The sequence below is a fragment of the Gossypium hirsutum genome, chromosome D12, assembly GCF_007990345.1.
Source record: "Gossypium hirsutum isolate 1008001.06 chromosome D12, Gossypium_hirsutum_v2.1, whole genome shotgun sequence".
Lineage (NCBI taxonomy): Eukaryota > Viridiplantae > Streptophyta > Magnoliopsida > Malvales > Malvaceae > Gossypium > Gossypium hirsutum.
In genome coordinates this window covers 53,115,637-53,139,916 of record NC_053448.1, presented here as the reverse complement: position 1 = coordinate 53,139,916, position 24,280 = coordinate 53,115,637, and the positions used below count along the sequence as shown (strand labels likewise).

Sequence of the window (24,280 nt, the reverse complement as noted above, 5' to 3'; positions counted from 1 at the left end):
AGGTTAATCTATGTCTAAATTTTAAATTTATTTTATTTAGTAATTACTAAAATTTTAAGGAGAAAAATTAGGAGGCCACAGCCACCCCACCATACATATAGTTCTGTCCTTACCTCCCATATAGATTTTGAACCCCCTCCTATTTTTGAACTACAACTTAAAATATAATTTAGAGTTCTAATCCAGCTTTCAAAAATCCCACAAAATGCTCAACCAATTAATTCCTAGAAAATTCGTATTGTAAATTTAAAATATGAATATAATATCGAAAATAAATAAATAAATATCTGTTGCTCTCATCTGTGGGTTCCTCTTTTGTTGTGATGTTGGGATCTCTCTTGCTTTACAGAACACAAATAATTGACTAAAAATAAAATTCATGAATTTTCATTTATCCATTGTCACATAATTTCCACCCAAAGTTTAACCAAGTTGATATTTTTCCTGACATTTCATATTTCCCTCATATTATAATATGGAATTTCCCATTCACTTTTTTCCCAGTGAAGTAGTTTTGTTCAGGGAATAACATACATGAAGATCTGTTCCAAAATTCCAATATAAACATTATCAGAATTTTATAAAGGAAAAAGGAAAAGAAAAAAGAAAAAAAGAATCCCTCTTCTGTTTCTTGATTCTTGAACCTATATCCCATATGTTTTGATCACTTATCCCTCAGAAATCGCCTGGTTTTCTCAGAAAATGAATCTTGGAATTACAGTATGAAATGAATTTACATATGCAGAAATTCAAGACCATACAATTTGATGGCTGTTTTTTTTTTCTATGGAAGTTGTTCAATATTCGTCAACTTCACATAAGCATTTCCATCTTTCTCTGCTACAATTTCAATCCTGTAACAATCCCTTCTTTCCTCATCCATCAAACAACCTGTTTTGCAGCTTTTGAAGAGCATGGAACTCACAACAGTATCAAGAACAACGACATTGGAGTATAAGTAAGCAATTAAGACCACTTCTAAAGCAATTGAGAAACTGTTGAAATCACCACTATGATAGGCTCTCACAACGCGGTAATGGAAGAGAGCTTCAATGGCTGCCAACGCCAGATTCCAAGGCACTGCCAATGCTAAAGCAGTTGAAGCCCTTCCCTTTATTAAAACACAAGCTCTTAAAATTGCTGAATACCCACCTGATTTCTCCATCCCTGAAGAAACCAATGCTAAGTTACAAATTATAAGTGCATTGGCAAGAATTACGGAATAAAGAACAGCACCAGCAGCTGACATGAAGATGAGCCAATTGGGAGATGATGAGAATCCAAACCCATTAAACAAATGGAACCCAAAGAACAAAAGACAGAAAGCTGTTGAATTTGCAGATAAAAGCACGAAGAAATTGCATATGAAAGTGGATAAGAGAGGCTTGTAAAGAGATAAAACCGAAGATAATGAAGGTGGGGAGGTTGGAGTATGGTGGTGGTTGAGGAGGTGAATGATGGAAGCTTTGGCTACGAGGAAGAAAGAAAGGGTGAAAGGAAGAGCAAAGATTGATGAAGAAATGGTCTGGGAAATCTTGAAACTGAGAACCCTGAAGAAGTCCGAGGAGGGAGGAAACTCGGCCGCCATGAAAATGGCTTTAAGGTGATTGTGGATTGATGGTAACAGAGGAGAAGAGGGGACAAAGAACTGCGAAACAAGAACCGAAAGGGAGTATGGCAAAGCAAGGATTGCAGCAGTTGCAGTGAAGTAGTGATAGTATTGAAGGAAAGTGTAGATAGATCTTCTAATGAGGAAGGTGGTTGATTTCTCCATCGGAGATGATGAACCGCTATTCACTTCCGATAATAAAGAAAAAAACAAAACTCAGAGAAGCATGGAAGCTTGTCTTTGAACCAAAGGGACTTCTCTTGTATATCATAAACTACGCAAATGCAAGCAATGCCCTCGATGTCTCCCCCCCCCCCCTTTTAACTTCTCTTCAATTTCCTTTTTTTTTTTTTAAATAATTAATTTATGGGGGGTGTATTGGAAATGAATGGGATTGGCCAACTATAAGCTAACAAATTTGCAGAGGTAAACCTCTTTGGGGGGATTGTTTATAACCATGAAAGACTGTATTTTTCTTAGGGTTTTCCATTTTTTCCAATCTACAAATCACCCATATTAGGTGGCCAATATAAGAACTCAATTATTATGAAGGTATTTTTATTTTTTTTCATAATAAATTAAAAATAATGAGATTTGAATCATTTAATTTTATTATTGCAATCCAAGTATCAATTGTTTTTTTAATAAATATATTCATTTCGCCTGTTATATTTTTAAAAAATAGTACCAAATTCTACTTTCTTTCAATTGCAAAGACTTGGTTTGCCTTTCTATAATCTACATTAAATTTATTATGTATTAATGCTAGTTTTACTTTTCTTATTACTTACGCATCTTCATTTCTTATTATAAATTTTATATTTCTACCATTTTCAACATTATTTAGAAAAAGATTTAAAGTAAAGGTAAACCCCCCCAAAATTATAATAATTTACCACGCCTTATAATATTTGACAACTCATTATTACATAACACGAATACACTAAAAAACAACTTCTAAAAATAATATAAAAATAACAAGAATATGTTATAATAAGGCACATTATACTTTCAAAGAGAGAACTTATATTCGAATTCTAGAGACGATATTATTAAAAGGAGGACAATCCCGAACTTTAAACACCATGAATAAATTGGTAGATGTATAGTTTAGTTTCCTATAGTGCTCTTGTATATATATTGAGTAGGGCCAAGTGTCTTAGTTATGTTTCACATGATAAAAAGATTGATTCTTTGCTTTCAAGAAAATAAATAATAATAACTCTACAAAAGAAGAATGAAATCTTAAGCCCCAAGATGACTTTAATCTTCTTCTTCTTCTTCTTTTCATATTCAGTGCAAAACATTTTCCTACTTCAAATAAGCTCTCAATCACAAACCTTTTCTTCTAAATATATTTTGAAATTAAACATAATCACTAAATTAATGCAAAATTACAATGAAAATTAAACCTAAACAAACCAAGGGAAGCAAGGTTAAGGTAGGTTTGGTCCATGAGATAAGGTATTATGAAGTTGGTGGGTAGTGGTTTTGACCTTCTTTTCTTATAATAATATATTAATAATACTAGAAAATATTTAGTAGAATTTTTAGACTCTACAAACAAAGTTTGGGGTTGATGACTGTTCTATAAAAATATAATAAAATATTTTTTTAAAAATACACATTACAATTTTTTAAAGTTATTTATGGAATAAAAAAAATACACAACCTGTGTACCAAATATTAATCTTAATAATATTTGTGTATAATATTTGGTACATTGCTAGTGAAACTTTTAGGCGATCAACAAATGTTTTAGAAATATATGATGATTTAAAAAAAAAAATACACCATCAATGTAAATATATATTGCAAAAATTGGATTTGTTTAACTTTAGAAGTTAGTTGTTTAAGTGAGTTTCTAACTAAAAAAGTTTGTGACATAATAATTAATTAATGAAATTAACTATATTTTTGGTAGAAGAAGACGAATTTGGATGGTTTTCCTTCACCATATTAGTTAATTAATGAAATTAATTAAGAGTTGTGCTGAATCATATTGGGTAATTTTTTAAAATTCCAGCAGATTTCATCTTATTCAAATTAATGTTTATTAATTAAAAATAGATAAACATTAATACGAAATTAAAAAAATAAAATATTAATTTTATAATGTTTTGGGCTTCCAAATTAATCCAGACATAATCGAATCTGATCAGCAGTAAGAAAACTAAAAACAAAAATTGGATTGCGATTGATTATTACTTCAGATTAACTTTCACAAACAAAAATATATTCCTCGAGCAGTTCAACTGCCTTACTGGAATAAAACCTCTTTTTAAAAGGAAAAAAAATCTAATTTATTTATTAATGTATGAAATTAATATTTTGTTCGATTTAGACCCTCAAAAGCTTTTTTTTTAATATACGGATGTTTAAATTTTATAAAAAATTAAATTATTTTGATCAAATTATTATAATTTCTAAGGTAAAAGAAATTATTTAATTTTTTTAATTCTGATATTAAGTAAATTGATTTCTCTCAATAAATATTAAAGAATGTGAATATGATTTGCAAGTGGAAAAAGAGTGTACATTTATAAAATAGTTGAAATAATTCAATTGTGTATATATTTATTTATGATTCGTTTTCAATAAGCAAATTGGATTAATTTATAAAAGTGTGGAGGTCAACCCAGTATAAAAGTTAGGTTTATTTCAAAAAAGTTTTGTGAGTGATGAAGTTTGGAATTAGGATTTTGAGTTTTGACGAAAGAAAGAAAAGGGAAAATCGTGGATTTTAATAATTAATATTGTTACGAGTCCACATAATGTGGCTTTGAAGTGGTTTATTGAACTTGAACAACACTCATTCAATTTTATTTCTACCTATTTTTGTTGCTTTAACTAACAACAAGTGCACCTCATTTCATTGTCTTTAATATATTCCTTTTTTTTTTCTCAAAATTCACCTTGTTGCAATAAAATTTAGATATAAAAAATTTCAATTTGTTTAATAAGGTTTATAAAAAAAAAATCAGTTAATTTTGTTATTATTATTATTAAGTTTTAGCTTGATTGGTATGGGTATTATTGTTAATGTAGGAAAACGTGGGTTGAGGTGCATTAAAGCACATGTCCTTCTATTTATGGTAGCAATATGATTAAAATCTGTAATGAGATTATTAAAAAGATTATTTATTTATTATTTTAGAAAACATTTTGCCTTTCCTACATCAAGGAAAAAAAAGGGTATAGTAGTTACATTTTTTATTTTGGAAAAAGAAAAACCCTTCAATTGTTTGTAAAATATAATTAATGGAAATTGATTAGATTAGTTAGAACATAGTGATCAATGGATTAAGTGTATGGCCCAAAGGACAGATAATAATCTCTAAAAGATACCCTTTTTTTTAGTTATTTAACAACTCTAAAATAAAGCAAGAATCATGTGCAATAGATAATGGATATTGGGAAAGATACAAAAAGAAAAAACCCCAAAATTCAATAATTAAATTATCAAAATAATATTGAATCAAGTTGTTCAAACTTGACATATCCCTTCATTTTCATATAAATTATATATACCCTCATACTTGTGATTTGGCAGTCCATAATTATGGGTTTTTATTAAAAGAAGAATTTAGGCAAGGAATTGATGTTTTACTTGAAATGGAAATTATAAACAAAATTTCAAGTTTGGAATCCCAAGAGACGAGTAGGCTTCAATTTTAATTTTTTTTAATTAGAACATAAATTTATTATTGCTGAGGATCAAAAGAGATGGAGGACGGAGGATGATAGTTCACATGCTGGTGCAGTGTAGAGAGCCGCATAGAAGAAGACAAGAGTACGAAAACAATTCTTCAAAACCAATTACAAAACAGGCATGTAAAGCTGAAATAATACATTATACATTATGCAATAATTATTTATTTCATATTAGTGTAATTAATTAAAAATAAACTACTTCTTTAATATAATTTTTTGTTATTGATCTCATCGGTGACAATGGGATTGACATGGACCGGTGTGTGGTCCATGCATAGAAGGATCCAATACTTATATTCTTGGTGAGATAGATTAAAGGCACTTCATGTGCCATGTGTGTTTATATGTCTGCAAGGTCTCTGTATCTAGCAAAATGTTGCCTACAAGAAAAGTTGTAGTCTAATGCAGTTGTGACTAGGCGAAACCCACTCTGGCGAGGTACTAATAACAATTGCCCCTCAGTTGAGGGGGAAGTTATAAAGTGGTCTACCTCAAGATTAGTTATGTTCTTGTTTATCGAGTATAAATGTGCTTAAGTTGCATGTTTAGTGTGGAGAAAGCACATTTTCAATCCAAGATTATATATATTCATCTCCTTTGTCGCTCTTAAATTTTTTAAATTTTTTTCCTAAAAAGAATTTTTAGCTCTTTTATAAACATTTCACATATTCACGCAAGAAGCTATATAAGCAAAAACAATTAAATTTTCATTCATTTCAACATTAAGTTTAGACATGCAACCTTTTCCAATAAACATGAGAATAAATTGATCTAATTCCAAAACTTGCTTGAATTTAGCCTTGTTGAAAAGAAAAGTTCTAATCTTAACAACATCTTTAAGGATCCAACTTTTACCGAAAGCAAAATTTGATTTAATATCATTGTAGGCAGGGCAATATTGATGTGGGAGTCACCAAGTCTCAAATTTTATCATAGCAGACATGTGTAACTTCAGAACAATTAATAATATTGTTTTCAGAAGATGTTCAAAAAGAGCATACATTTCACCCTCCATATCTTTTTATCATTTGGGGCTTTCTTTTTAGATACCTTGTATTTATTTAAATTGGGTGTTGTGATAGGTCCTAAGCATAAGCATGTTGTGATTAGAAGAGACAATTGAAGTCAGGTTGATTGTCTTCATTTCTGTGCTCTTCCTCTGCTCACATATGCTTGATTAGAGGTTCAATACATAGTTGCTTTTGTTTGTGGTATAAGACATTCCTAATTTTTTTGGTAAAGAGTCAATAATAGCAAACACATCAACCTTCATGTGTAAGCATCTATAGAGCATGGACTTGTTCTATTATTAACTTCTTTTCCATCATTCAAAATCTAAATTAATGACCACAAGTATAGTGTCATTTTTTTAATCAAAAATATTAGACTCGTCGCTAACTCCTGCCTTAATTTCATATTTTTCAAAGATTGGCTCCATACAATAGAAATAGAGTATAAAAAATATTAATTTTAAATATTATGATTGTTACTAATATTGCAATTAATATATAAATTTCTCATAATAAAATTTAATCATTACATATATAAAAATATTATAGGAATTAAAGTTGTATTACTAAAATGATCATTATAATATTAATTAAAAGAATTAAAATAGACATATTGGTTTTTATATTACAATAGAAAAAGATAAAAGTTGGGTGCATTAAAAAATATAATACAACATTTGTATTATAATTTTTTTGTAAAAAAAAAAACATAAGGTTAAATGCATTAAAAAAGTAAAATGTAAAATTTGTGTTAAACTTGTTAGGAAGTTAAATTGAAAACCTTGGGGCCAACGTAAATTATAATATTTTTAGATATTTAAAGTGGAGGTTAAAATAAAATTTGACAAAGTTTAAGGGGACCAAATATAAATGATCACATTTTTTAGATAGATAATGTAAGGGCTAAAATGAAAATTAATAAATTTAATAGTGCCAGCCCCTCTTGTACAAGACATTAGTGATCATGATCATTGTTCTAATTTTTCACTTTCTTTTCATGCTATGATTTTTCTTCGAATTATTTTCCACCGCAACGTATGAGACATTTAAAAGAGTAGATTAAAGACAATTCTTTTACTTCAAATTCATATAAAAGCAGAAGAAGGAACAGTTTAGATCATAAGCTTGAGTAGCTTTTGGCAAGCTTTCAAGAATATTCTCCATTAACTTATTGTTGTCGGATTATCTCAACTTTGATAATTAAAATAGGGCGATGAATCAAATCGGATAGTTGATGCAAAAAAAAAAAATTATAACTTCAAAATTTATGTATCAATATTCAATTGCCACAATGAATTATATTAATACAGAAATTAAGAGATGTTATAAAAATGATGGGTCGAAATATGGAAGTGAAAATGAAAGCAGTGATTCATTTTTGTTTGGATTTAAGAAATAATAATAATTAGGGCATTGAAATCACAATACTCATACTTTGAGTGCCTTTCAACTGTCTCACTTTTTTTTTATCATTATTTTGGGGAATTTCTTCTCTAAACCAAAACCATTCAAATGGAATGGGTGAAGCATCCACAATTAGTTTGGTCATTGGGAAATTATTAAGTGTTGCCTAATGGTTCAAAAATTAAAACTTTTTTTTTTTTGAATTAAAAATAATGTAAATGAATAAATGGTGTAATAAAAAAATATATAATTGTAATATCAATGATTATTTTTTAAATTCATATGGATTTTTTTATTAATATTTATGATTTCAAAGTTGATGTTTTTTTATACCTCTTAAATATATAATCATATTAAGTGTTAATTAATTTATAGCATAAACAAAATTTAGATCTTAATTAATAATCATATTTCAAATATTATAAATTTTATCGCATATGTTAATAATCTTATTATATAAATTCTAATATGTTGACCTTTTCCATGTTTTTTTTAATTATTATTTTATGTTATATTTTATTTTTTTAGGTAAATTATATTTGTAATTAGTTAAGTACTGGTAAGTTGTTTTTGGTCATCAAACTATGAAAAATTACAAAATGATTACTCAAGTATTCGATTTTTTTCTTTTTTTGGTCACCAATCATTAAGTGGTTGATGGAAAGATGATGTGCCAACTTTCAAAATTGATATAATAACAACTTTAACTCTCAATATTTATACACAGTATTAATTTAGTCTTGATTCTAAAAAATTAACTCTCATTGTTTACACATTATGTAATTTAGTCCCTTTTTTTTTTTGGTGACCCTTTCACTTAACAAGCTAAAAACAAAATTATCAACTCAATTTAATAAAAAAAAACCAAAAATAGGAAGACTTGAAAATTCAAGTAATAATTTTTATCTTCTAAAAGAAAAAGAGAGAAATCAAATTACACAAATTTATTTTTGAAAGTAATATTTTTATAAGTTTTGATGAAAAACTTAGCACGTGACTGCAATAGTTTACTTTTTAATTTGTGATAATTGCAATGGATTGGATGTTTTTGTACGGATCGAAGAAGTCCTTTACCTAAATAATTGAAGTGAAACTTAAGTAATAATAAGTTGGTTAAGAAAGATACAAAACCTTATTGGGTACCTTTCAGCTGTCTAGTCCAACCTTAATTATTTCATGATATCATAATTATGCTAACTTATGTGTTAACATTAGATCTCTTAATAAACAACTTCTGTCAATGAGTTAAGTCCTGTATCCCATGCAAACATACGCATCACGTATATAAAGGCAAGACTGACTTACTTTTATTAGTAAAAAATAAGAACACATCCAAAATTATAACATTCATTTTGTACAATTTCCAAGGCTCTACTACAATGGTTACATATTTTACAAGGGCAAGGTTAAACAAGTTGTATTCTAACAACTAGCCAAAAATAATAACAATAAAAATAAAAATAATGGACAAAAATAAATAATACAACAAAACAGCCAACAGAAAATGCAAGTCACCGATCACCCAGCAGCAGTAACATCCTCAGCTAAATCCCTATTATTACATCATAATTCAAACTACTTTTTCTAAGTCATCATCATCATCATCATCATCAAAGTGTTAATCAACTAAAACATAATTCCAAATTAAAAGCTATAACTACTTAAAACCATGGTTCCACTGCTACATTAATCCAGCCAAAAAAAAAAAAGGAAACACCACCTCCTGTCTCTCTCAAATTTCAAGCCTGTGATCTTCATCTTCATCTCCACCATACCCGTACTTCTGCTCAACAACTTCAAATATCAACAATATTGAATTGAATAACTTCCAGCTATAAGATCAAACAATTCGGCCAACATTTGTAATTAGAAACCATGTAAAACTTGAGAAATGTACAATAGATGGAAGCTATAATGAATGATTTGCTTTATAACTACATCTCTAAACACAAGGGAAACATACTGCAAAAATTCAGGAAGATAATTTTTACCATTTTACAGCCACAAAATTCATTATCAGGAATTAACTGCGTATAAAAACAAGGAAACAACCAATCATATCCTAGTTTATGTTAGGAATACTAAGCACATACATTTATTCTTTTTATAGTATTTTGGACACAAATGTAAACCAAGGGACCTAAAACATTGAGTGCACTTGGTAGGAAAGAAAATAAGAACGATAGACTATTTTCCTTCTTAATGCATAAAAAAACAAATCATTTCAATTTGGAATGATACAAGGATAGAAAATGAAAAAGAGATATATGTTAGTTCAAAATTATGCATTCTCAAAAGTCTCATTTTTTTTCCTCTCATTCTTCAACTTGGTAAAGGAAATTACTTTTTTCCTTTCAAATTTTCCGTCTTTCCTACCAAGTACCAAGCACACCAGTGGGAAGGAATTTTTTTTTCTATATTTCTACTCCTTCAATTCATCTTCCAATTTTCTTTTCACTCTACCCAAAAAAGCCTAAAGTCGGGATTAAGTCAAAACTAGCATGTACCATGTATAGCAGAAAAGCGAATATAGACCGTCATTACACAAATATTAGCTTAGTCTATGATTTAGACACAAGAATATCAGTTGAGAAATTTGTGTACTGTATGCACATGAAAACAAGTATTACAAAATCCCATTCATTCAGAGAAGAAATTCAAGGATATGTTCGTGGATAGTAAGATACTCAGATAATACGATAAGAAAACTATAGTCAAGGAACTTACTTCTTGCATGCAAAATTGATGCCATACTCCAAGGTAAGAGAAGCACCCGACGAATTCAGGCATTGAACTCAGAATGGCTATGAATTGATGACCACATACCACCAGTTAAGAGAGACAGCAAAAGAGAACAATGAACCCAATGTTTCTGCTGTTACGGATCTTTTCTTTTTTCTTTTTGAATTTTCTAACAGGAAGTTCCTGATATAAGAGATCTCAGATAAGTCACTCTGAGGTAAGCCGTGGCCTCTTCCCATAATCAGCATCTCTAGATCTTGAGCGATGCTCATCTTCTTGTGACAATCGGGACTTGCTGTGAGTCCGTGATGACCGTCCCCTATCCCAATCATCATCATGCTCTGGCTCACGGTCCCTGTACCTACGATGATCTGCATATCTGTCTCTGTCTTCCCTATATCGATCCCTATCCCTATCTCGATCACGTTCCCTATCACGATCACGGTCACGATCTCTAGAGCGCTCCCTATCACGTTCTCGACCAATGTCTCTATTATTTCGGTGCCTTCTTTCTGGCCAATCATGACCATGGCCCATGTCCTTCTCCCTAGGTATGTCCCTATCATATCCTGGTTCCCTATCATCACGGTACCTTCTTTCAGATGAACCAGACCACTCCCTTTCAGAAGCTCTATCTTTTTCTTTAGATGGGTTTTGCCAACCTCCTCTCTCATGACTAACCTCACCATATTGATGGTCGGATGCAGCTTCCTCCCCATAACTTGACTCTCCAGCTCTCCCACCACCATGCTCATCACCACCCCATCCTCCCATGCTAGGATCTGACCACATTCCCATATTAGGTCCATCTACACCACTCGAGGGCATCATCCCCATACCATTCATAGGCATACCTCTTCCAAAAAATGCAGGGTTAACATGAGGAGCCACTCCAGGCAAACCAACTCCTCCAACAGGAGGAAATGAAGGTAAAATCCCTGAAAATGGTGGCGTTGGAGCACCGGGAAAACCTCCATAACCGCCCATTCTTCCCATGGGTCCACCAAAAGCAGGATCGAAACCTTGACCCATCATCGACTGTGGGTGCATGGGAGGAGGTGTTGCACCCATGCCCTGCCCAAATCCATTTCCACCATTTCCCATGATACCTCTACGACCCATTCCACCAGCCCTATTCCTCATAGGACCAACTGGCCCTCTATTTCCCATCCCCTGAGTATTTCCTCTCCCCCAATTCCCTCTCCCATAACCTCTATTATTATCCCCACCTTGATAATTCCCACCAGTTTGAATATTAGCAGCACCAGTCTTACCTCCAGCATCATTGGGGCCCCTCCTTCCTTGCGAAAGAGAAGACTGTGCCATCTGCTGATTCCTATTTAACTGAGCCTCTCCCATTTTCTTAACCGTAAACGGCGATGCAAAGGCAACAACACAAGGCCTTCCATTAAACATATGCCCATTCATTCCCTCCTTACAAGCTGTTGCTGCTGCTGGATCATAAAACTCAACCTGACAATACCCTTTTGACTTCCCACTAGCTTTCTCATCGAAAAACTTCACTTCCTTCACAGGTCCATACTTGCACAACTCAGACTCCAGTTCAGCATCTGTTGTCCACCAATGCAAATCTCCAACAAACAATATTGTCCCACCACCTGCACCACCACTTGCACCAACTCCGGGGCCAACACCAGCACCAGCAACACCCACATTTCCACCACCATTCCCAACCATAGGACCGCCACCAACGCTGCCACCGCCACCGCCACCACCACCGCCACCAACACTGCCACCAGGGCCATTCACACTTGGACCTCCTACTCCTTGTCTGACCAAACCCTCATTCTCAACACTCCCTACATTCCCTACACCATGTCCCTGATGTCCCATACCACCTACACTACCTAAACTAATACTCTTATTCCCACTTTGCTCTGCAGCCACCTCATTCAATTTATTCGACCCCTGTGCTAATTCAACCCTAAGGCCACCTCCACCACCACCAAAACCCGCACTAGGTCCTTTGACATCACCACCACCAGCCCTAAACCCTTGACTCTCATAAGAAACCCTAGAATCCTCTCTTTCACCAACACCTGCAACCCCTGGAATTGAAACACCAGATTCTGGGGCACCCATTGGTGATCCACCAACTTTCCCACCATTATTATTATTTGAACTATTCTTAGTTTCCTCGTTTCTAAACCCTAAATCTTCGTTTCTTCTTAAAGATTGAAGAAATCCTTCACCAACATTAACATCATTGTAAAGGTCTTCATAATCATCGTCTTCTTCACCTAAAAAACTCTCGTCAGCAACGGCTGATATTGCTTCGTTTCTATGAAACTGATCCATCTGATCCACTCCCTTCCCTTCATCCATATTTTCCCCCCACAATTTCCAAAATCTAAAATTCCCTTTCAACTAATTTTAAAGCTTCGCGCTTTCCTGCTTCCTGGAAATTACAAAAAGAACCCCCTACATTTAACAAGATGAAAACTGAAATTAATTGAAACTAAAGAACGAATTCGAGGACTAAGTGACCTTACCAGGGGATTGAAGTGAGAGAAAAGGGAGAGAAAGACGCCAACCCTAATCCTGAAAGCCGATGGTATTATGCTTTTCCAGAAGCGGTGGAAAAGGAACGTGCGCCGCCGAGGAAGAGCGTAAACCACCAGAAAATCAATACTGAAGGTTCAACTCTAACTAAGAAATTAATGAATTTGATTACAGAGAAAAAGAATATCAACTCACCAGGAGATACAGAGAGGAAGATAGTGATTAATAAGAGCTAAAACCCACAGTAAATCCAAATCCAACAAGAAAATGAAAAGCCCCCAAACTTGCCGAAATCGAAACACACCTTTGTTTAAGGCCTTTCAGCAAGCAACAACAATACTGGATGTTTCTGGTGGTTCGCGGAGAAACGGCGTCGAAGATGATGAGATTAATCAAACAAAGGCTTTTAAATTTTCAACGGGGCCTGTCCACCATATCATGGGCTTTTTCTAGCCCTAAGCCTAAACTGATAATTGCTGAAGACATCTGTTTGGGTCCTTCGCGGATATTTGACTCTCTAATTTAGTATTATTTAAAAAATTAAAAATATTTGTTATAATTCTTTTTTGTTTTTTTAATAATTATAATATTTTTTAGTTTTTAAAAAGAATGAACATGGTATTAAGAAAAGGGTAAACTACATGTAACTATTACGAAATTTACGGTTTGTTTAAAAATTATAAAATAATTGTTAAATTATTTAAAAATATATATAAAATAATTATTAAATTATTTAAAAATGTTCATTTAAATCATTAAACTGTTAAATATTTAATATGTTGCTGTGAAATTACTATTTATCGTATATGATATAATATAATATAATATAATATAATATAATATATATTATCCTCGTAATTTTCAAGTGTGTTTTAAAAAAAAAACCTTTTTGAATGCTTTTTTTATTTTTTAATGAATTAAATTTAACCCATTTTTTTTATTAAAATACTAAAATGAACTTAAGGATGTTCCTAGAAAAATCTAAAACATAATAATCTAAGTTAGGTTAATTTGTTAAAAGATAAAAGAAGCGCGAGAGAATTAAAGGTTTAGCTTTTATTTGAGTATTTTGACAAAAATTTAACTTTATACGAATGTCTTAAAAACATTAAGTAAACACAATTTGAACGTTTAGACAATTTTTAAAAATAATAAAGATACATAAATGATTAAACCGTAACAAGTTTATTTATTTGCACGAAATATCCAATGTATAAAAATAAAATTATTTTCAATTGAGTCTTAGTTCAATTAGCATCGGTATTATTGTCAACATAAGAATATGTAGGTTTGAGTGCGTTGAAATGCATTACCCTCTTATTTAAGAGATGAGGAGGAGCTATAGGTAAGTTTAAATATTGTATAAAAAAAACAAAAAATAAGAATTGTGATGCTCGACACATATGAAAGAAGTACATAAAAAAAATGAAATTATTCAATTATTACAGTATCACAGTTTAAATTGCAATTACATAAATTTACAATATCAATCTTTTTTTTATCAGTGCCCTATGTCATTCTGAAGCTATGAATGAGAGAAATCAACTCATATCTATGAGTCAGATTTAGCATAAACAGTGCTATTACATATCTGGAAACAATCTGAAATGGATCAATCACCCCTAATCTGAATGTATAACCAATTTTTTGGCCACCAATCTGATGCCCGCATTCTGCAGATAATCATAAGTATCCAAGCTGAAGAATGCATCCACAAAGATCCCACCTCTGATTAAGTTACCAAGCTCTGCAGCATCAAATTTGCTGAATACGAGCTTTTGCACAGTACCGGAGCTATCCTTCTGATGAATCTCAGCAGCATAGCGAGCAATATTGCCGTTGACTACAGTCGGTATGCTGCCAGAAACAAATCAAAGAATCAATGAAATAATTACAAGATTCAAGTCCATGTCTTTAAACTATCTGAAACATAACATTTAAAGTAGGAAAAACTTACTGCAGTCTCACGGTTGGATTGTTGATGTAACGATAATTTATACCCATGATAGGCTTCCACTCGGAACTGCTTTCGCAATCTTCGAAAATTCTTTTGGCAGCATTGTCACAAGCATTCAGAATCTTGCATAAACTCAGAGAAGCATCAACTACGAAGCTCAAATGTGGCCAGCCACCTTGATCAAGAAACTTCCCATCGACTCCAAACCGCACTCTCAAACAAGGACAAAAGAGTTGCAGACCAACATTCTCGTGCAACAGTTTTATTCGTTGGGTGCCACGGTAATATGGGACCAGAGATGCATTAATAGAATTAAGAGAAACTTCATCAAGTGCTAAGAACCCTGCATAACTACTGCTACCTTCAGCAATATCTATGTCCTGAGACTCTTGCTCAGTTTTTTCTTCCATGGTGACATCTGATTGAAGGGCCTCGGTTTCTATTTTGTTTCTGAGTAGACTCATGTTGAAAGGATCCGGTTGAACCGGATTAGACACATCAGCATTTGCCCCTCCGATGTGATGAGTCAGAAGAGATATTCTAGGATGGTGTTCACTATTTCCTACACCTGCCAGAGATAGATTTGGAACATTTTCTGAAGTTGGACTTGAAGAAAGGGTGTGCATGTTTGGACTAGGCTGCTCGGGAGATGACTTGCCATCATCACTACTAGGTGATATCGGGGAACCCTGCGGGTTCCATGTGAGTATATCCGGGAGACTTGATTCCTGAAGATAAATATAAGGCTTTAGTAAAAAAAATGTCTGATCTAACATTTCACAAGTTGAGGCAAGTGAAATATGGTGCTTAAATTTTGTGATGCCAAAGGCACATCGTTGAAAACAACACAGTGTTACAACATTTGCCACTCAAAAACTAGTACCATACCAGGAACAAAACGGTTGCACAATACTTGACAACTTCGAGGTTCATGCGAACATCATCCAAGCTCCTGAATGATCATATAGCAGGATGTTTATTTCAGTGAAACAAAAAATTCCCACTCTCATCCAAGGTGAAAAGAGTTTATATATTCATTAAAGACTTGCCTGTGTGACTGCACTCCAATCCCGAAATAATTGGCAAGAGTTGCCATCTGCATTTAAGTAACATCAAACAAAACTCCATATCAAGTGCCAAAACTTGCAATATGTTGGAATTAGGAAAAAAAAAAATCAAATCGGTCGGACTTCCGATCCCCGGCTCAACTGGATAAATCTTGTAGTCTGATGTTTTCTTGATATTTTAATGTTTAAATGCTTCACACACTGATTATAAATTTCTAACGACCATATGTGTATGGATGATATACACTGATTATAAATTTCTAACGACCATATGCGTATGGATGATATGTATACATAAGGTTGATAAAAGATGGCTAAGGTTTTCATAAAAATAGAAAAAAGGCTGAAGTTTTTTTAAGAAATAAAAATACCTTCATATTACCGGCTCTCCTTCCGAATCTTTGAGTCAACAACGCCAATGAATCGATAATTCCCTTAGGCTCCGGCGCCGCCCTACCAATCTTCTCGAACGCCTCCCTTATTCTCACGCAATCAAACCTCACTATATTATGACCCGCCCAAACCCTTCCTGCAAAATTCATTTAAAAACTTCATATACTTAAAACCAGAAGGAAAACAAAAAAAGAAGGAAATTTGAGTGTGAGATGCGGACCATGGAGAAGGTCGTGAACTTCGTCGGCGATTTCAGAAAAGGAAGGTGCCGAAATGACGGCTTCGCGAGTGATACCGTTGCAGCGCACAGAGGCAGGGGAAATAAGAGAGAGGTCGTCGGGTCGGACCAGAGAGGAGTAGCTGTGGAGCTCAAGGAGCCTCTTGGGGCAAACTAAAATGGCACCAAATTCGAGAATGGAGTAGCCTTGGCCGCGCCGCTGAGGGACGGTGGTCTCCAAATCGAAAAAACAGATTTCAGGTCGGTTATCGGACGTCGGTGTCGGATCCATTTCAGAAGAGAAAACAAGTGTTCTGTTGTTTCTTCTTTTAGACTTGAAAGAATGGAGATAAGAGAAATGAGATGATGAAGGCGCCAATTGCATGAATCAACCGACACTTTATAGGAAGGAAAAGGATTTTCCGGGTTACTTCATCAGCTGGGTTTCCTTTTCGACTCCATTAATGTTTTATATATGACCATTCACCATCACATCACTACAATATCAAAATAGTTCTATCTTTTTTATATAATGGCATACCTCCGACTTTATCAAAATATCAGTTTAGTACTTTATTTAATTTTTTGTTTTTTAATTATTAAATTTATATTTTTTGTCAAATTATTTAAAATAGATAAAAAAAATTAATATTTTAAATTTATTAAAAAATTAATTCCTTATGTAATATCCACATCAGCAACAAAAAAAATAAATTCAAAAAAAATAAATTCAAAAGTTAAAAGGGACAATAAAATAAAATGAAGGAATAAAATAATTTTTTTATAAAATTTTTTTTTATAAAGTATTATGTTTTTTTTTATCAAGAACACATAAATAATAAAATAATAATATTGTTAACGTGAATGCTATAATAAAATAAAAATGGGAAAAGAGAAAGGGCAGTGGAGTACGTATCAATCATTCTTTGCAGAAACCTTCAACAACCATAACCACAAGCCATTCCTGTTTCCAGTAAGTGGTTTTCTTCTTCATACCCACACCTTTGCTTGCATACCAACTTCATATCATTTAAGATTAAAAATAACAGCTGTTGTAACCTTACCTGCAAGCACCCAAAGAGAAGCAATCAGAGAATAAAAAGAAAGAAGCAAAAATAAAAATGAAAGGTATCTATGAAACTGATCCATCTGATCCCCTCCCTTCCCTTCAGCCATATTTTCCCCTCACAATTTCCAAAATCTAAAATTCCCTTTCAACTAATTTTAAAGCTTCGCGCTTTCCTGCTTCCTGGAAATTACAAAAAAAAAAAACCTACACTTAACAAGATGAAAACTGAAATTAATTGAAACTAGAGAACGAATTCGAGGACTAAGTGACCTTGCCAGGGGATTGAAGTGGAAGAAACGGGAGAGAAAGACGCCAACCCTAATCCTGAAAGCCGATGGTATTCTGCTTTTCCAGAAGCAGTGGAAAAGGAACGTGCGCCACCGAGGAAGAGCGCAAACCACCAGAAAATCAATACTGAAGGTTCAACTCTAACTAAGAAATTAATGAATTTGATTACAGAGAAAAAGAATATCAACTCACCAGGAGATACAGAGAGGAAGATGGTGATTAATAAGAGCTAAAACCCACAGTAAATCCAAATCCAACAAGAAAAGGAAAAGCCCCCAACCTTGCCGAAATCGAAACACACCTTTGTTTAAGGCCCTTCAGCCAGCAACAACAATACTGGATGTTTCTGGTGGTTCGCTGAGAAACGGCGTCGAAGATGACGAGATTAATCAAACAAAGGTTTTTAAATTTTCTTTCGTAAAAGCAAACGGGGCCTGTCCACCATATCATGGGCTTTTTCTAGCCCTAAGCCTAAACTGATAATTGCTGAAGACATCTATTTGGGTCCTTCGTGGATATTTCACTCTCTAATTTAGTATCAACGTGATAGTTTACATTTGCAATTAATTATTTTAAAATTTAAAAATATTTGTTATATTTTTTTTAAATTATAATATTTATTGTTTTAAAAATATTTTAATTTTTTATCCATCTTTTGATTTGAAAAAATACAGATTTAAGGGTTAAAAGAGTCGAAAAAATAAAGGGCCAAATAAATTATTATGCCTAAAATATATCTCAACCCAATGCTACGAGCGCCTAGAATCAAACGAGATCTTCGAAAAGTTGATCATTATGAGTGTTAGAACAAAATTGATTGAGAAATTTTGTGACAAAAAAAAAGTGATCCGTTAGCTCGTTATTTAACTTGAATTAGTGAAATGGCGAAATCTATAAAAAAACATATTTTAAAATACATGTCATATCCTACTATTTGTCCATGTAATATGTGTAAATTGTTAATTCAATCCTTGTATTCTGATGTGGTCAAATTTAATTTATATACTATTCTATTTTTTGAAATTGTAGTATTGATCTAAATAAGAATAGTTAAATATGTTAGGTCAAAATTTACTACTAGTATGATGTTATGCTTGAGTTTTCTATTTAGCATGTATTCTCCGATTCGATCATTTTCCAATCTATACTTTTTGAAATTTGAAAAATTAGTCTTGATTAAAAGTTGTTCATGGATCAGACTGAAGTCTGATTTAAAAAAAATCCAAGCCTGGGCCTAAGCTTGCTCAAATGACCTGTTTTATTATTCAATAAATAATTACTTACACTTAATTATAAAAATATATAAATATTAATATAAAATTATTTTTTTGTGTGTGATTATTGCCTGAAAATATTATACATATGATAAAATGCTTGTGCATAAAAATTTTTAAATAATAAAACGTTATTCAAAAGTTATTATTTGGATCAATACCAAAATTTGAATTTGTGAAAAGTTTGAGAATTAAAAATTATGAAATTAGAGTATGAGAATTAAATTCATAATTTACAGGGACTAAAAATAGAATAATATTTTTATTGAAAATGGTAGTTAATTTTTTAAAGATTATATAATAAAGTTAATGACAAGATTAACCTTCTAATATAGTTTAATAAATTTATAAAATATGAATTTTGAGATAATATTCAACGAAATTGGTTGCAATTTAGTGACCCCAACTCTCGAAGGGTTTTTAGACAAAATTTAGAACCCGGTTGAATTAAATTGATAAGTTTTTATATGATTATTGTGAATACATATTAATTTAAAAATTTGACGTTGTAAACAAAGTTGAAGTAATAGATAATTTTGGTTACCCTAACTTAATTCAAAGTAATGGATGTTTAGTATTTGATTATTATAAATAAAGAAAAAAGAGAGAGCATGAGAATTTCATGGTTATTTCTAAACGTGGGAGCACGACATAAAGGAGCTTAAAGGCAGGCTATCAACTCCCCCTCCTCCTTTAGTAATTTGATAATAAAGCTAAGATGGTGACACCAGCGGCCCAACGCAAACCTCGCCATTTGTCATAAATATTCTTTTTACTATAATCTGATCTCCATTTTACCAACTCCTCTCTTCTTCCTTTCCCCGCCCAAAAAAATATCCACATTACACCTTAGCACGTATATGTTCTTTATTTCTTACATGTCTCCCACAAACAGCCCTTTCGTCTACCTGTCTTGTTAATATTCTTTTGTGTGTTTTTCTTGTTTTATACAAATTACTTTTCTTTCTTCTTGATTTATTTTTGTTGTATTGTCACCCACTACCTACCCCCGATAACCACCGCCACCAGCACCATCATCGCCACCTTAATATACGGCGGTTTGCGGGGGCGTTGGTTTGAGCAATGGGGGGAGACCATCATAGGCCGACAAGGGCTCTTTATGTCTCCTCCCTTTTGTTTTGTGTAGTTTTGTTGAACCTTAAAAGAAGCATAGTTTTGGCCAATAACGAGGGTGCAGATTCTCCTGCAGTTTCGCCGGCTCCATCTTCTTCGCCGACTTCATTTAAGCCTTCGGATAGTTATCTTCTAAACTGTGGTTCTAAAAGCGAAATGAAGATGGATGATGGACGAACATTCAAGTCGGATACTGAAACAAGCAGCTATTTATCCACCAGCGAAGATGTTCAAGCGTCGGTTGCTTCCATCCCCGAAAGTGCCTTCTCCAATTCCACCCCTTCCACCCTCAAGGATCTTTATACAAGTGCAAGGATCTTCTCTTCGGATTCAACCTATTCCTTCTTCATTTCCAAGCCTGGCAAGCATTGGATTCGTCTCTATTTTTACCCACTTCCTCACCAAAAATATGATCTGAAAACCGCAGTTTTCACAGTTCAAACAGATAAGTTCGTCCTTTTACATGATTTCTCTGTGGATGACGATTCCAAGGTGGTTTTCAAGGAATACCTGGTTAATGCGACTCAACCTTTCTCCCTCATTTTCAAGCCCCAAAAGGATTCTTGCGCTTTCGTCAATGCAATTGAGATTGCGGAGATCCCTGATGAACTCCTCTCTGATTCTGCATCTTCAGTACCCGAAGGTAACACCCTCAATGGCTTATCCAATTATGCCTTGGAAGTCTCCTATCGGTTGACTATGGGAGGGCCGACCATAACTCCACGCAACGATACACTGTCCAGAACATGGGCTCCTGATACACCCTACAATTTGTTTCCCGAGGGAACTGAGGCAGCCAAAGGTACCACCGTCAAATACCGACCCGACCATGGGATGACTCGATTGGTCGCTCCCGATATGGTTTACTTAACCGCGGATCGGATGGCGAGCAAGGCTTATCAACAAACTATAGCTCCCAATTTCAATCTCTCTTGGGCGATGAATGTGGATGGAACCTTTTCGTATCTCATCAGGATGCACTTTTGCGACGTTGTAAGCAAGACCCGCAATGAGTTATACTTCAATGTGTACATAAACAGCTTGATGGCGCTATCGAATCTGGATCTCAGTGAAAAAGCTGGCGAGTTGAACACTGCCTATTACACAGATTTTGTGCTCAATGCTTCATTGGTAACCAATGATTCAATCACGGTTCAAGTTGGTCCAACAACCAACGCCGGCTTGCCTAATGCAATCCTCAATGGCTTGGAAGTGATGAAGATGAGCAACCTAGCTGATAGCTTGGATGGGTTATATGCTGTTGATGGTTCATATAAAGGGCCTGGTGCAAGCAAACTCAAAATTGTGGCGATTTCAGGGCTGGCATTGGCTTTCGTTGCAATGTTGTTCCTTGGGGTTGTTTGTGTCCGATGGAAAAAACGACCCCAGGATTGGCAAAAAAGAAAAGCTTCTCATCTTGGCTATTACCAATCCATGGCAGCAAATCTAATTTCAGCTCCCGGAAATCAAGCCTCTTTGGGTCAAGAAAAAGCAAGAGTGGGTATTCTAGTGTTTATTCTAATGGCCTTGGACGCTTCTTCAATTTAAGCGAGCTACAAAATGCGACCCAAAATTTTGACGAAAAGACAGTCATCGGTGTTGGTGGCTTCGGCAAGGTGTTTATCGGGACATTAGACGATGGCACCAAGGTTGCAATCAAACGAGGGAACCATGGATCCGAACAAGGCGTTAACGAATTCGAAACCGAAATCCAAATGCTTTCCAAGCTCCGCCATCGTCATCTCGTCTCACTCATAGGGTTTTGCGATGAGGATTCGGAGATGATCTTGGTTTATGAATATATGGCTAATGGTCCATTTCGGGACCATCTTTATGGCTCTGCCAATAAACCCACATTGACATGGCAACAACGCCTTGAAATCTGCATCGGTGCGGCTCGAGGGTTGCATTATCTCCACACCGGTGCGGCACAAGGAATCATACACCGTGACGTCAAGACCACCAACATTCTCCTCGACGAGAACTTCGTGGCCAAAGTGTCCGATTTCGGGCTATCAAAAGCTGCTGCAATGGACCAAGGCCATGTTAGCACGGCAGTGAAAGGTAGTTTCGGGTATCTGGACCCAGAATACTTCAGGAGACAACAACTGACAGAGAAATCAGATGTTTACTCGTTCGGTGTGGTTCTTTTCGAGGTATTATGTGCGAGGGCAGTGATTTGTCCTGGATTGCCGAGGGATCAAGTTAGCTTAGCCGACTGGGCAATGCAGTGGCATAAAAAAGGTATGATAGAGAAAATAGTTGACCCCAAAATTGCAGGGACGATATGCGAAGGATCACTGAAGAAATTTGCAGAAGCGGCAGAGAAATGTTTGGCAGAATACGGAGTTGACAGACCGAGCATGGGGGATGTGTTATGGAACTTGGAATATTCTTTGCAACTTCAAGTGGCTTCTTCCCGGACTGATCGACCGGAAGATAAGAGTAACATTATGGTGTTGGAAAAAGGAAGTGAAAGTGGTGAGGCCAAAAGCAACCCAGCCGTGGCGGTGGCGGCCGAAAGTGATGATTCTAATGTAACAGTAGGTTCTCAGGTACCATTTCCTGATGCAGCAAGTATCTCTGGAAGGTAATAGAGAAGAAACAATTGAGAGTTGAATCAAGTGTGGAGAATTTGAAACCCCATTTCAGATTTTAGCATATAGAAGTTGTTTTTCTAGCTTTCTTTTTATCTCCAAATTTCACACTTTGATTTGTGTTTGTAGAATCTCTTTGTGCAGATCTCAACATATTTTTCTTTCTCTTTTACTCTTTGATTGGTAACTACATACAAAACCTTCTTCTGACCATTCACTTCAATAATGGTTGTATAGGTACAGTGCTTTCTGGGGCTTCTTGTTTTTCCTTTTCCTTTTATAGTTGTGTTTCAAGTGTTTAATAATTATTACAACTTTTTATTTCTTTGTCTTTATCATCCAATTTTCTTTACTCCAATTCAATTCAACTCTATTTTAGATTTTCAAATATAACTAAATATTGTTCATGTTTGAATTTGGATTCAATTCAAAATTATTAAACAAAGGGAAAAAATGTGATGTTTTAAAATATAACAAAATACTCACTATGTAACAAAAAGAATAATATTGTAATAAATTTTAATTTATTGAAGTTAATAATTGGACCTGATTTTGAAATTTAAAAAATAAAAAGACTAAATTCTTAAAAATAAAAAATAAAAAGAGTCAAAGCTCCTGTTTTCTCCATAACAAACAAACCCAGAAACAAAACGTAATGAATTTTTATTAGAATTTATAAAACCCTAGAAATCCTATGGATCCAATGAACAACCGGGCCAATTCTTCCATTGAATTTGTTGACCCTTTACTCCATGAACTGAAGGAATTTTAGTAGGCTTCAAGAAAATCGATTCTCTGTTGTTGCCATGGCAGCAGCATTGCTACTGCTTCCTTTGGCTCCTCAACTCGCTCTAAGCCTCACCAAAAGTCTTCTTAGCTTTTCATCAATAGGCGGAGAGTATAATTTTAAAATCTCAAGGATCAAGCTTTGATTTTTTTTCGGCTTTAAAAAGATTTTCTTGAAAACACAAGATAATATTTGAAAATATGAGGAAGAGGGAAAGATTTTGATGGTCAGAGAAGGCCATGGATGGTGGCGACTCATGGCGGCAGCAGCTACGGTTAAAAGAAGATAAATAGGTAGAAGAAAAAGAAAAGAGAAGAAATGATCAAAAAAATAAAAAAAAACCGTGATTTGTTTTGGATGAAAGAGAAAAATATTTTATTTTTTTAAAGGAAAAATAATTAAAAAAGAAAATGAAAGGAAAATTAATAAATGGGTTTAATTTGCAATAAAAAAAGGTGACACATGACAGCGCGCGAATAGTCACTGTTACCACAT

General features: G+C 33.8%; 3 protein-coding genes and 1 pseudogene across 24 annotated transcripts; 1 reads left to right on the top strand and 3 right to left on the bottom strand.

Annotated features, from left to right (window-relative positions):
• Positions 1–466: 466 nt before the first annotated feature.
• Positions 467–2,026, bottom strand: LOC107942523 (uncharacterized). The gene has a single exon (XM_016876214.2). It carries the CDS (start codon positions 1,772–1,774, stop codon positions 785–787), a length of 990 nt encoding a protein of 329 aa, XP_016731703.1. The 5' UTR covers positions 1,775–2,026; the 3' UTR covers positions 467–784.
• A 6,996-nt stretch (positions 2,027–9,022) lies between these two features.
• On the bottom strand, positions 9,023–13,387 carry LOC107942520 (uncharacterized PE-PGRS family protein PE_PGRS20). 4 transcript variants are annotated; one of them, XM_041107111.1, is made up of 4 exons: positions 13,198–13,387; positions 12,993–13,062; positions 10,465–12,921; positions 9,023–9,520 (listed from the first exon to the last, which is right to left on the bottom strand). In XM_041107111.1, exon 3 carries the CDS (start codon positions 12,823–12,825, stop codon positions 10,687–10,689), a length of 2,139 nt encoding a protein of 712 aa, XP_040963045.1. In that variant the 5' UTR covers positions 12,826–12,921; positions 12,993–13,062; positions 13,198–13,387; the 3' UTR covers positions 9,023–9,520; positions 10,465–10,686. The 4 variants fall into 4 exon arrangements, with proteins under 4 accessions (XP_040963045.1, XP_040963044.1, XP_040963046.1 ...); XM_041107110.1 differs by having other exon boundaries at positions 9,023–9,569; positions 10,465–12,898; XM_041107112.1 differs by having other exon boundaries at positions 9,023–9,531; positions 10,465–12,898.
• Positions 13,388–14,419: 1,032 nt separating this feature from the next.
• Positions 14,420–18,416, bottom strand: LOC107942521 (protein NEN1). 19 transcript variants are annotated; one of them, XM_016876208.2, is made up of 10 exons: positions 18,186–18,379; positions 17,976–18,047; positions 17,826–17,885; positions 17,549–17,700; positions 16,640–17,133; positions 16,398–16,555; positions 16,009–16,055; positions 15,848–15,911; positions 14,960–15,687; positions 14,420–14,859 (listed from the first exon to the last, which is right to left on the bottom strand). In XM_016876208.2, exons 5-10 carry the CDS (start codon positions 17,019–17,021, stop codon positions 14,625–14,627), a joined length of 1,614 nt encoding a protein of 537 aa, XP_016731697.1. In that variant the 5' UTR covers positions 17,022–17,133; positions 17,549–17,700; positions 17,826–17,885; positions 17,976–18,047; positions 18,186–18,379; the 3' UTR covers positions 14,420–14,624. The 19 variants fall into 19 exon arrangements, with proteins under 19 accessions (XP_016731697.1, XP_040963031.1, XP_040963038.1 ...); XM_041107097.1 differs by having other exon boundaries at positions 16,640–16,970; XM_041107104.1 differs by having other exon boundaries at positions 17,976–18,050; positions 18,186–18,377.
• Positions 18,417–19,989: 1,573 nt separating this feature from the next.
• Positions 19,990–23,319, top strand: LOC107942512 (probable receptor-like protein kinase At5g61350; annotated as a pseudogene).
• The last annotated feature ends 961 nt before the right edge of the window (positions 23,320–24,280 follow it).

Coding starts and splice junctions, on each gene's coding strand:
- LOC107942523 (XM_016876214.2), bottom strand. CDS start 1,774: ATGGAGAAATCAACCACCTTCCTCATTAGAAGATCTATCTACACTTTC.
- LOC107942521 (XM_016876206.2), bottom strand. CDS start 17,021: ATGCAATTGGCGCCTTCATCATCTCATTTCTCTTATCTCCATTCTTTC. Junction 15,688..15,847: donor GTGCAACCGTTTTGTTCCTG/GTATGGTACTAG, acceptor ATTTATCTTCAG/GAATCAAGTCTCCCGGATAT. Junction 14,860..14,959: donor AATCCAACCGTGAGACTGCA/GTAAGTTTTTCC, acceptor TGTTTCTGGCAG/CATACCGACTGTAGTCAACG.
- LOC107942520 (XM_041107111.1), bottom strand. CDS start 12,825: ATGGATGAAGGGAAGGGAGTGGATCAGATGGATCAGTTTCATAGAAAC.